Below are 13,082 nucleotides of genomic sequence, written 5' to 3'. Positions count from 1 at the left end.
CGTCACTCCTGGAGGAGCCGCTCCTCCTGGCGGGAGGCTCTCGGCTCCATGTTTGGCCGCCGGGTGGCGAAGGCTGGTCCCCCGCAGGCAGCTGGTCGGGCGGGCGCGCCGGCATCAGGAGGCGGGGCGCGTAGGAGGAAGTGGCCAGTGGAGATTCCCGGCCCATCGCAGAGAGCGCGCGTCACTTCCGGTGATGTCACGCGCCGGCTTTGAAATGTCTGCGCGCGCTCCAGGAGCCTGGCATCTCTCTGGAAGAGCAGGAAAGATGGACGCAGAGCAGACGATCGGAGGGGTAACTGCGCCTGGCGCTGAGCTCCCTCCCCATGCCACCCTCTGCGGCCAATGTAATAGCCTGATTACCCTACCCTCTATCACCAGGATAAGGGAACCCCAGCGCCCGCCCCGACAGTGGTCAAGGACCCGGCAAAGGCTGCGTCTAAAACGGTCAAATGCCCGGTATTCAGAGTAAAGCTGCCAGACACCTACGCTAAAACCCTCTGCGGGCCCTGCACGTCAAGGGTGATAAGTTAAGAGCAGCCGTCCCTCCTAGCCGAGATGAGATCCCTGATTCGTGAGGAGGTCCGGGCCTCCATAGGCAGTCTCGAGCAGCGATTCCCCCAGCCCAGGGCCAAGCCGGAAGCGTCCCAGGTGGGAGGCGGAGATGTCCGAGCCAAGCTCCGAGGAGAGGTCCGACTTCCAGGACTCGGATCCAGAGGAGGAAGGGGAGATCCTGGCGGACAAGCAGGATCAGGGCAGATAATACCTGTTCAGACTTGAGGACACGGACGATTTAGTCCAGGTGGTGAGGAACACCGTGCAGATGGAGGAAGTTCCTAAACCGCAATCCAGGCAGGACCTAATGTTTGGAGGTCTTGTGTCTCGAACCCAGACAGTGTTTCCCGTAAGCGAATACATAAAGACAATGATCTGCGAGGAGTGGAAGGACGCGGAAAGACGTCTGGTGCTATCCCAGGACTTCAAAGGTCGACTGCCGTTTGACCCGGAGGAAACACGGTCATGGGAGGAGGTTCTGAAAATTGACGTTCCGGTGGCCAAGGTCACCAAGAAGACCGCCATAGCATTTGAAGACTCATCTAGTCTCCGGGATCCGATGGACAGGAAGGCGGATGTTCTATTAAAAAGAACTTGGGAGACCTCGGGGGCCCTTATCAGGGCTAACATAGCAGCCACCTCGGTGGCCAGATCTATGTTTTTGTGGTTGGGGCAGTTGGAGGATCACCTTACCAACAAGACCCCTAGGTCTGAGATTCTAGCTTCCCTTCCCCTCATGAAGTTGGCCACGGCGTTCCTGTCAGATACGTCGGCCGAATCAGTAAGATTTGCAGCCAGAAATAGCTCCCTCTCAAATGCCGCCCGAAGAGCGGTCTGGCTGAAATCATGGTCAGGAGACAACGCCTCTAAAGCAAAACTCTGTTCCCTTAGGTCTAAGTGTTTTCGGACCAGCCCTGGATAATATTTTGGAGCAGGTGTCCGACAAAAATAAGGGATTCCCAGAAGAAAGGCCTAAGCGACCCCAGCCCTTTCAGAGAATGCCCTTCTATAGGACAGAGACAGATCCTAGGACCCAGGTTAGGTCTAGTAGGGGCTCGTACAGAAGCCCCCATGGCCAAGGCGGGAGAAGCAAGGGCTCTCTTTTTCCGTCAACCTCCAGGTCTAGGAGGCAATGATGCCATAGGTATTGGGGGAAGACTTCGCCATTTTGCTGCTAACTGGTCCCGGGTTACCCAGAATCAGTGGGTCCTCAGAACCATCACGGAGGGCTACAGGATAGAGCTCTATTCTCTCCCCCCCCCCCCCCCCCCCAGACAGATATACTATCCCTTCTATAGTCCAGAGAGACTCACCAATGTGGGTGGACATACACGACATGATCACGTCAGAGGTTATAGTGCCAGTTCGTCTGACAGAAAGGGGAAGAGGACACTACTCCTCCCTGTTCTCCATCGCAAAGCCGTCTGGCGAGGCTCGGACTATTATAAATTTAAAGCCTCTAAATACCTGGGTCAGGTACAAAAGATTCCGGATGGAATCTATCCGGTCCGCAATACAGTTAATAGACAGAGACGCGGTCATGTGCACTCTCGACCTGAAGAGTGCGTACTATCAGGTCCCTATCCACCCCTCATCCCAGAGTTTACTAAGATTTGCAGTGAAATTTCCAACCCGGACCTGCCACTTCCAGTTCCAATGCCTTCCATTCGGCCTGGCCTTGGCTCCGCAAATGTTCAAAAAGTTGGTTGCGGAGGTAGTGGCCTTCCTGAGGAGTCAGGGTATCATAATCATCCCGTACCTAGACGACTTCCTCCTGGTGGCAGCATCAGAAGAAGCGCTCATCCGAAACAGAAACCGAACAACATCTCTAATGGAGTTCCTCGGCTGGAAAATCAACTGGCAAAAATCATACCTTATACCAGAACGCAGGAAGGTCTTCCTTGGTGTACTCTTGGATTCACAAGAGAGGATCTCCCTGCTACCAGAGCGCAGGCTGAAGATAATTCAGGACAGAGTCAGGGACCTCTTAAGGCATCGCTCTTCCATACGAGGAGCAATAGAGGTCCTGGGCCTTATGACGGCCTGCATCCCGTGTGTCAGATGGGCCCAGTCCCACTCGAGGCCGTTACAAAAGCAGATCCTCGAGGTATGGAACACGAGGCAGACTTCGCTCGACGGACCCATAACGCTGTCAGGGCCAGCGAGAAAGTCACTACGGTGGTGGACACGGGCCAGAAATTTCCAGGTCGATGTTTTATGGACAACCTCTCCATACGTGGTACTCGCCACAGACGCCAGTACGTGGGGATGGGGAGCCCACGTAGAAGGGAAGATTTTCCAGGGGAGATGGCCGGCAGAGTTCGGAAACAGATCCTCCAACTACAGGGAGCTCTACGCGGTCTGGGAAGCTCTGTTGCGGATCCGTCCAATCATAAAGAATTGACACGTCCGGGTGTTATCCGACAACACAACAGCAGTGTCATTCCTGAAACACCAGGGAGGACCCAGGCACCAACCCCTCCAGGCCTTAGCGGGAAAAATATTCTCTTGGGCAGAAAGAACAGTGCTCTCGGTAACGGCAGTCCATCTAGAGGGCTCCCTGAACGTGGTGGCAGACTACCTAAGCAGACAACAGGTCTACCCGACGGAATGGGAATTGAACTGAGAAATTTTTCATCAGCTGTATCAACGTTGGGGAACCCCCAGTATAGACCTGTTCGCAAATCAAAGAAATGCAAAGGTCTCCAGATTTTATTCCCTGAACCCGGCAGACCACCAGGAAGGGGTGGACGCCCTGAGCCAGACTTGGAAAGAACCCCTCTCTTACGCATTCCCACCACTGGCTCTCATACCGACAGTGTTAAGGAAGATCCGCGAGGACTGCGCAAAGGTAATAGTGGTGGTTCCATACTGGCTGAAGAGAAGTTGATTTTCCTTACTGGGAGCTATGGCAGTGGGAAACCCGGTCGAGTTACCTCCATGGAAGGAAATCATCCACCAGGGCCCGATCTGCCACCAAAATCCAGCAAGACTTCACCTCTCGGCTTGGATCCTGAAAGGAACATCTTAAAGGCAAAGGGCTTATCAGACCAGGTCATATCTACCCTACAGGCCAGCAGGAAGTCGGTTACATTCACAGTATACCGGAAGATCTGGAAGAGGTTTTGTCTGGACGGTGGCAGGTCCAATCTTGTGGGGGGTACCCCTGACCTCCCTAGTATTTTAAACTTCTTACAGGCAGGGTTTGATAAAGGTCTTAAGCCTAGCACTTTAAAAATTCAAATTTCGGCCTTAAGCTCATATTTCGATTACCCGTTAGCATCTCATCCCTGGGTAATAAGATTTGTAAGGGCCACGCAGAGGCTTCGTCCCACGATTAGACAGCTCACCCCGCCTTGGGGACTTGGCCTGGTACTCAGGTTCTTATGTAGGGATTCCGGCATTCCCGGTAAGGAGATGTCTATCTCAACTCTCACCCGCAGAACGGCCTTCCTCGTAGACATTACCACAGCCAAAAGATTTGGAGAGATCCAGGCCCTATCCACTAGAGACCCATATCTCCAGATCAGAGAAGATTGTATAGTTCTGAGATTAGACCTGGCATTTATCCCAAAGGTAGCTTCCCAGCAAAATATAAACCAGGAGATAGTGTTACCATCATTCTGTGACAATCCACGGAACGAGAAAGAGCAGCGTCTTCACTCGCTGGATGTGAGACGCGCAGTTATTAATTATTTAGAAGTCACAAACAGTTGGCGTATCGACCCAAATTTATTCGTCGTTTTTTGGGGAAAAAATAGGGGGGAAAAAGCCTCTAAGGCAACTATCGCCAGATGGATTACGTCAGTAATCGCCGCCGCCTATCAAGCGGAAGGTGCAAACCCGCCGGATACACTGAGGGCCCACTCTACCAGGGCAGTATCGGCCTCATGGGCCGAACGGGCGGGCGCCTCGGTTGATCAGATCTGCACAGCAGCAACCTGGACCAAACTTAATACTTTCTGCAAGCACTATAAGCTTGATGTGACTGCTAGTCAGCAAACCGCATTTGGGGGAAAGGTTCTCCAGGCGGTAGTCCCACCCTAGGGGAGGTGCTTTGGTACTCTCCATGGTGCTGTCAGGGGGACGTCCTGGAAAATAGGTATTAGACCTACCGGTAATGATGTTTCCAGGAGTCCATCCTGACAGCACGGGTAGTTCCCTCCCTGTTATATTATACTATGCTATATTATGTTATATATGTCATGTCATATGCTGTAGTATGATTGTACCATTAAAATTTTACGTTCATTATCCACATTGTGGTACTTGTCAAATCACTGAGGGAGATGGGTGGGGCGGAACCTTTTAACCTCTCGTGTGCTTTTCCTGTCCCTGTAAGGAGGAGGAGGACGTCCTCCATGGTGCTGTCAGGATGGAAACTCCTGGAAACATCATTACCGGTAGGTCTAATACCTATTTTTTCGTGGGGCAACGCTTTTAAGTTTGTTTAAATATTAAAAAAAAGTTTGTTATATGTAGGAAAAACTGCCTCAATTGTAGACCTTTTTTAATAACTATGAAAGTTGGCCCGCGACTTTGTCCATGCTTTTCATTTTGACCCTCTGTGTACTTGAGTTTGACATCCATGCTCCAGGCAGTATTCTGGCTAACTTTTGTACAGAATCACAATGGGTTTGTGCTGATTTCATACAAAGCCTTTAAAGTTTTGTGATATATTTCATGCAAAATTACCAGATAAAAATATGGTAGCATACTGCCTCATATGGCATGTATAAGGAGCTTTTCTTACCTACTAGCAATGCTTTACATACAACATCTGATGGCCTGTAAAACAGCACAAACAGGACGTAAGAATGTGAAATCTTGTAGCAACATCATGCTAGGCATTCTGGTCACCAAAAATGTTTTCCCACAGGTGGAGCAGAACTGGGCAACACTTCAAGGGGGAGAGATGACCATCCAAACTACTCAAGCTTCTGAAGCCACTCAAGCGGTAGCATCCCTTGCTGAGGCTGCGGTTGCAGCATCCCATGATATGGCACCAGGAGCCACTGTGACAATGGCTCTTAATAGGTATATTACAAATCTAAGGAGTATTTCAGATTTTTAGCTTGTTAGCTAGTATATGGATTAATATCTGCAAACATATGTTAAGTTCAGACCCTTCAGTCATAAGATTCATATATTGGCAAAAATGAAAAACTGTCACATTAAGATGGGCTGCACTGCCGGAATGAAGAGCCTTGGTATTCCAAAAGTTTAATAATACCAATACGATTCTGCGCCAGACCATCACCGTTCCCAAGGTATGAAAACCAAGTGTGCAGGGTACTACTGGAGGCATAATAGATAAAAATGGCTCCAAAAAGCATCAGAACAGCCCCTAGATGGTAGGGGGAGCAAGTTAATGGGAAAAAGTGATAACTCTGAGAGGGTGGAGTGGTTTATAAAGTGAATTTAAAATAAAAAACTAAAAGAAACTAGGGAAGGAGCAGGGAGAAAGTTTAACCCCTTTACCCCCAAGGGTGGTTTGCATGTTAATGACCATGTCAGTTTTTGCAATTCTGACCACTGTCCCTCTAAGAGCTAATAACTCTGGAACACTTCCATAGATCTCGGTCATTCCATGGATCCCGGTGATTCTAACATTGTTTTCTCATGACATATTGTACTTCATGATAGTGGTAAAATTTCTTTGATATGACTTGCATTTATTTGTGAAAAAAACCGGAAACTTGGCAAAAATTTTCGCAATTTTGCAACTTTGAATTTTCATGCCCTTAAATCACAGAATATGTCTCACAAAATACAATTTTGGAACCAAATTTTATTTTTTGTTAGGAAGTTATAAGGGCTAAAAATTGACCAGCGATTGCTCATTTTTACACCATCTTTTTTTTAGGTACCACTTCACATTTGAAGTCACTTTGAGGAGTCTATATGATTACCCAGAAGTGACATCATTCCAAAAACTGCACCCCTCAAGGTGCACAAAAACACATTCAAGAAGTTTATTATCCCTTCAGGTGCTTCACAGGAATGTTTGGAATGTTTTTTTTTTTAAAAATGAACATTTAACTTTTTTTCACAAAAAATTTACTTCAGATCCAATTCGTTTTATTTTACCAAGGGTAACAGGAGAAATTGGACCTCAAAAGTTGTTGTACAATTTGTACTGAATATGCTGATACCCCATATATGCAGGTTAAACCACTGTTTGGGCGCATGGCAGAGTTTGGAAGGGAAGGAGCGCCGTTTGACACTTTAATGCAAAATTGGCTGGAATTGAGATCGGACGCCTTGTCGCGTTTGGAGAGCCTCTGATGTGCCTAAACAGTGGAAACCCCCCACAAGTGACACCGTTTTGGAAACTAGACCCCCTACGGAACTTATCTAGATGTGTGGTGAGCATTTTGAACCCTCAAGTGCTTCACTGAAGTTTATAACGTAGAGCCGTGAAAATAAAAAAAATCATATTCCACAAAAATGATCTTTTCGCCCCCAACTTTTTATTTTCCCAAGGGTAACAGGAGAAATTGGACACCAGAAATTGTTGTGCAATTTGTCCTGAGTACGCTGATACCCCATATGTGGGGGTAAACCACTGTTGGGGCGCATGTCAGAGCTCGGAAGGGAAGGAGCACCGTTTGACTTTTTCAATGCAGAATTGACTGGAATTGTGATCAGATGCCATGTCGCATTTGGAGAGCACCTGATGTGCCTAAACAGTGGAAACCCCCCAATTCTGACTCCAGCCCTGACTCCAGCCCTAGCCCCATATCTAACCCTAACGGGAAAATTGAAATAAATACTTTTTTTTTTATTTATTATTTTTCCCTAAGGGGGTGATAAGGGGGGGGGGTTGATTTAGTATTTATAGCGGTTTTTTATGTTTGGCAGCTGTCACACGCTAAAAGACGCTTTATGTTGCAAAAATAGTTTTGCATCACCACATTTTGAGAGCTATAATTTTTCCATATTTTGGCCCACAGAGTCATGTGAGGTCTTGTTTTTTTTGTGGGACGAGTTGACATTTTTATTGGTACCATTTTTGGGAACATGACATTTTTTTGATTGCTTTTTATTCTGATTTTTAGGAGACAGAATGAACAAAAACCAGCAATTCATGAATTTCTTTTGGGGGGGCATTTACACTGTTCCACGTGTGGTAAAATTGATAAGGCAGTTTTATTCTTCGGGTCAGTACGATTACAGCAATACCTCATTTATATAATTTTTTTTGTGTTTTGGCGCTTTTATATAATAAAAACTATTTTATAGAAAAAATTGTTTTTTACATCGCTTTATTCTGACAGCTATGAATTTTTTTATTTTTTCACTGATGACGCTGTATGGTGGCTCATTTTTTGCTGGACAAGATGATGTTTTCAGCGGTACCATGTTTGTTTATATCCGTCTTTTTGATCGCGTGTTATTCCACTTTTTGTTCGGCGGTATGATAAAGCATTTGTTTTTTGCCTTTATGGGGTTCACTAAAAGGGTTAACTAGTGGGACAGTTTTATAGGTGGGGTCGTTACGGACGAGGTGATAACAAATGTGTACTTTTATTGTTTAGATTTTTTTTCCATTCAAATAAATATTGATTTTTTTTTTTTTTTAAATATTTTTACTATTTAAAAAATGTTTTTTTTATTTCATTCGAAGTTTTACATTTTGTCCCACTATGGGACACTCATTTTGTGCATGCTGATCGCTTCTATAGTATGCAGATCTGCATGCTATAGTAGCTTACAAAACCTACAAAAGACTAAATGAAAAAACCCTGCTATAATTAAATAAGTAAAAAGCAAAAGTGCATTTAAATCATACAGAGTTCTTAGTAATACTGTATTTGATCAAACATAGCATAAAAGCCGTCCCACCATTGACAAGGTGACTCTGTGGTCGGGGCGGTCCTACACTGTCTAGTATTAATAACCTTATCATGTGTCAAAGTTGACGTCTGTGTGAATAAGGGCAGACAAGGACCCGGTCCCAACCACTAGGACACCAGTCAGGGGAAGCCTTTAAATACAATTTCCAGCTCAGGAGAGGGAGGCCACACCCCAGCTTGCACAGAATGCAAAAATACAAAGGAAAAAACACAAAAATTGAGCTTGGTTTGAGTTGGTACACATGCAGCATATAAATGCATGTTCACATGGCCAAAAAGCATACAAAACCTACAAAAGACAAAATGAAAAAACTCTGCTATAATTAAATAAATACTATAGTAGCTGTCTGCGCTGCAGCTTCTTCTTACACTGACCTGAGAGACTTCCTGGTCATTACTGCACATGACAGGAAGTCTCTCAGGTCTGGAGATCCAGGTCTGGAGATCCGGGTCTCCATGGCAGTGATCTTGACCCCGCGTCATGCCGTGGGGTCTCCGATCCAAAGACAAGAGGGGCTGTTAGCCCCTCTGCCAACTCCAGAACGCTGCGATCATATTTGATCGCAGTGTTCCGGGAGTTAAAGTGCCGGGAGTGGTCCGTGACCACTCCTGGCACTTAGTGCCAGGTGTCAGCTGTGAGAATCAGCTGACACCCGGCTGCGATCAGCCGCGCTCCCCCCGTGAGTGCGACTGATCGCACATGACCGTACTATCCCGTCCATGGGCATACCGGTCCAGGGCACATGGACGGGATAGTACATCTAATATCAGAAAGGGGTGAAAACATGATCAAGCAAATTGATATGTAGAAAAGTGTGATAGAAAGATGGGAATGTTATGGATTGTCAAAGGAAATAAGTGGAAAACATAAATAGAAACAGTAGATGAAGAGAAAAGGAAAGATTTGACTTACTGTTTCCGTTTATTTCCTTTCATAATTCTTAGCATTCACATATTTCTGTCACACTTCTCTACATATCAATCTGCTTGTTCATGCTTTAACTTTCTTCCCGGCTCCTTTCTCCTTCTCTAGTTTTTTTTTTTTTTTGTTTGTTTTGTTTTTAAAATCACTTTTTTAACCACTTCACCCTCTGTGTGTTAACACTTTTTTCAGTGACTCCCTCCCCTTTAGGTGCTTTTCTCATGCTTCTTGAAGAAATCTTATCCTATTTGAAGCGTCCAGTTGTACCCTGCACACTTAGTTTTTATACTTTGAGAAAGGTGATGTCCGGTGCAGAAACACGTTGGTATTAATAAAAATCGTTTTGGAATCCCAAGGCTCCTCATTCCCACAGCTGAGCCCACCTAAACATGACAGTTCCCATATTTGCAATTGTACATCTGGAGGAGCCATTTCCTCCAGCCACGGGGCAGCAGCAGTGGCTTTCTACTTACCCTTTACCAGACGGTCCTTGCCCTATTTTGTGTGCACTTCTGCCCCTGCCAGAGCTTTCCAAGATTCATATATAGTCATTTGGGTAGATGTTTGTGCTTTTATTCATTCATTATCTTTTCTGTTTATGTTTAGAGAGATTACCATGAAACAAATGTTAAGAAAAAACTGCAGCACAAATGGCAACCTACTAAAATTGGGAAATGTGCCATGCAGTGTTTATAACAGCAGAGGGTGCTCTTACAGAAGGGAGAGGAGGGACTGCTGAGTTTTACTAAATAAAACAAAATCTCACTGCAGTATGGTTATTTGTGTCTGTGAAGTGTAGAAAAATTTCCATTATTGCATATCATGATCAAATGGTATTTTTTTGTAATTAACCCCTTATCGCTAAATGACAACAATATATGGGGTCACCGTATGTGGAGAGGGCGCTGTAGTTCAGCTGAATGCTGCTGTTAACCATTTAAATGCTAATGATCAGACAGTGGCATATTAATAGTGTTTATCAGTGTGCACACCAGCTCACATTGCTTTCCTCCACTCTCACACCACAATCTCTGGATATCAATGGGTTATGCCATGGCCCCCATCGGTTATTTGGGTACTCCTGTAAAGATCAGCCACAATCTGATCGCAGTATTAAGTAAAAGTGGTCAGACAATCACAGGTTCAAGTCCCCTGAAAAGACTAAAAGAAAATTCTTTAAAAATTTAAAATTTGAATCTTCCCATTTTACACAAAAAAAAACATATTTGGTATTACTGCCTCGGTTAAAGTCAGTCCTATCAAAATATAAAATCAAAGATAAAAACAAACTAGGTGTCATTTTTAAGTCATCACCTTTGCCTATAAAAAAAAATGCAAAAAACAAGTATAACGCAAATTCATTGCAATAAAACTCTCGCCACTCAGAAAATACAGCTCTATTGACAGAAAAATAAAAATTTTGCGGGTCTTGGGAAATTGTTACAAAAATCCAGTTTTATTTAAACGTTTGAATTTTTTTCAGTTCGTTACCACTGTCCTCAACATTGTGATTACACCACCAAGAAGGAAATATTGTAGAATTATAAAAATCACAGGATTGAAAGACATGTTAATTAATTTGCCAATGGTGAAAAAATGGAAACCGCTTTTTCATAACATCTTCATTTAACCATAGACGAGGGGCGACAGGTGCAGAAATCCATACACTTACACGTCTGGGCATTCTATTAATGATATTATTAATAACGTATTTTTCGGACAATAAGATGCACCTAGGTTTTAGAGGAGGAAATTAGGGAAAAATAAATTGAGGCAAAAGATGTGGTAAATTCTATACTTAATATCCCCTATCCTGGTAAATATGGTCGCCCTCATCCCCATCCTGATTCACATGGCCCCATCATCCCTATCCTGGTATGCATGGCCCCCCTCATCCCTATCCTGGTATGCATGGCTCCCCTCATTCCTATCCTGGTATGCATGGCCCCCCTCATCCCTAGCCTGGTATGCATGGCCTCCTCATCCCTATCCTGGTCGGCATGGCCCCCCTCATCCCTATCCCGGAATGCAGGGCCCTATACTTATCCTGGTATGCAGGGCCCCATCTTGGTATGCATGGTCCCATCAGAAAACATTTAAAAAAAACAAAACATTATACTTGTAAGCAGCGCATGGCTGGGACGTCATGTGCTGCTTGCAAGCCAAAGGGCAGCTGCTGGAATACTCAACGCTCTGCACGCCGGGATTGTTGGTACACAGAGCAGTAAGTATTCGTTGCTTTTCAGCAGCGTGCACAGTGTCAACCGGAGCCTTGCTGCAGCTGCTGGCAGTCATGTGTGCTGCTACTTAAGAGAAATGAATATTTACCGCATTCCACTCCCATGTGCCTGGAGAGAGGTGAATATCAATTTCTCTTTAGTAGCTGCACACGTGACCACCGGCAGCTGCAGGAAGGCTTCGGCTGACACTGTGCATGCTACTGAAGAGCTGTCACTCCCCCACCTACCCGCCAGAGCCAGTACATTCGAACTATAAGACACACCCCCATTTTCCTCCAACGTTTTTGGAGGAAAAAAGCGCGTCTTATAGTCCAAAAAATACTGTAGTTGTCTTAGGAATGTTCTGCCATGCTGAATGCGTTTGGGCATTCAAATCATCAAGATCCACGGCTGGCAGCTACCTTTGTAACTGCCAACTATCGGCATCCTTTGTGTGCTTACAGTAGTACGATAAACATACCACCTGATTTTTTTTTTTATTTTTTTTTTTTTAACTGCTATCTTTAAATTGATTTAGCCGTGGAACCAGTGATTCAGCGATTTCTTTAATCTGTAACCTCCAGCTGTCTGTTACCAGCAATGAAAAATAGAGTGCCCTGACTTCTGTAATTTATGCCACCCATCACCATAAACCAGTGAGTAGGATCTGTTACGTTCCTTCACGAATGCTCACTTGGTCAACAGATCTAACTCCGGCTATCACTGCGTACAAGGCAAGTGTGAGACTCATCGCTAAAGAGCATAGACCTCCAGAACAGAATGTCTGCAGGCATAGAATCAGTGGTATGGCTATTTCTTCCTAGTGTCCTAGGGAACATATTTATACATGACAAGACCAGGCCATATGTTCCTTGTGCTACTTTGAGCTGTCAACGTCGTCTAAATGTGCTGGAATTGCCTTTCCCTTGACTTGTCTCCCATCAAGCACATCTCTGATGTCTGCAATTGCAAAGCGAGCTGCCATCAGTGGTTTTTGTGATTTGTGTGTCCAGCAAGTGTATTTAGCATGGCAGAACATTGTTTAGTCCACCAATAACCCCATTGACGTTATACTATGGTGTGAAAGTGCGTGAATTTCTGCGTCTGTTGCTCATACTGAATGCTGAAAAAGCCAAGATGTTTTGACAGTTTTGTTTCCATTTTTTTATCATTTGCATATCATTAAAATTCCTACAGTTCCTGTGATATAAATAATTCAATGACTTTTCCTTTTGTGTTGAAATTTCATTTTTTTTTTTTTCTTTAATTAAAGTGGATGTTGCCTTACATAAAGGGCAGCAGGGCAGTCCTCTGCTTACACTATGTCACCATTATATTCAGATGCATTTGTATGGTTATCGCTCTTAATAAACTTTGGTAATTTCTCATGTGCTGTGCAGTAGATATGTGCATAAGAAATGGTCATCTAGAAAATAACATCCCATATTGAGTTACAGAAGAAAAGTGACCTTAGTCATTTCTTGAGATACTACTGGTACCTTCTCTTCTTAAGAGAATGGAGGTCCTTTG

At 44.8% G+C, this 13,082-nt stretch overlaps 1 protein-coding gene across 1 annotated transcript in view; it reads left to right on the top strand.

Moving 5' to 3' along the window:
* The window catches only part of NRF1 (nuclear respiratory factor 1), a 122,252-nt gene that overhangs the window by 85,273 nt on the left and 23,897 nt on the right, over positions 1-13,082 (top strand). Inside the window, exon 9 of the mRNA XM_073579189.1 lies at positions 5,432-5,589. Within this exon, the coding sequence (XP_073435290.1) occupies positions 5,432-5,589 (158 nt within the window). The remainder of the gene's footprint in view (positions 1-5,431; positions 5,590-13,082) is intronic.

Source organism: Dendrobates tinctorius, unplaced genomic scaffold (assembly GCF_039654945.1).
Source record: "Dendrobates tinctorius isolate UK_male_01 unplaced genomic scaffold, ASM3965494v1 ptg000062l, whole genome shotgun sequence".
In the NCBI taxonomy this organism is placed as follows: Eukaryota; Metazoa; Chordata; class Amphibia; order Anura; family Dendrobatidae; genus Dendrobates; species Dendrobates tinctorius.
This window is presented reverse-complemented; position numbering and strand designations above follow the sequence as displayed.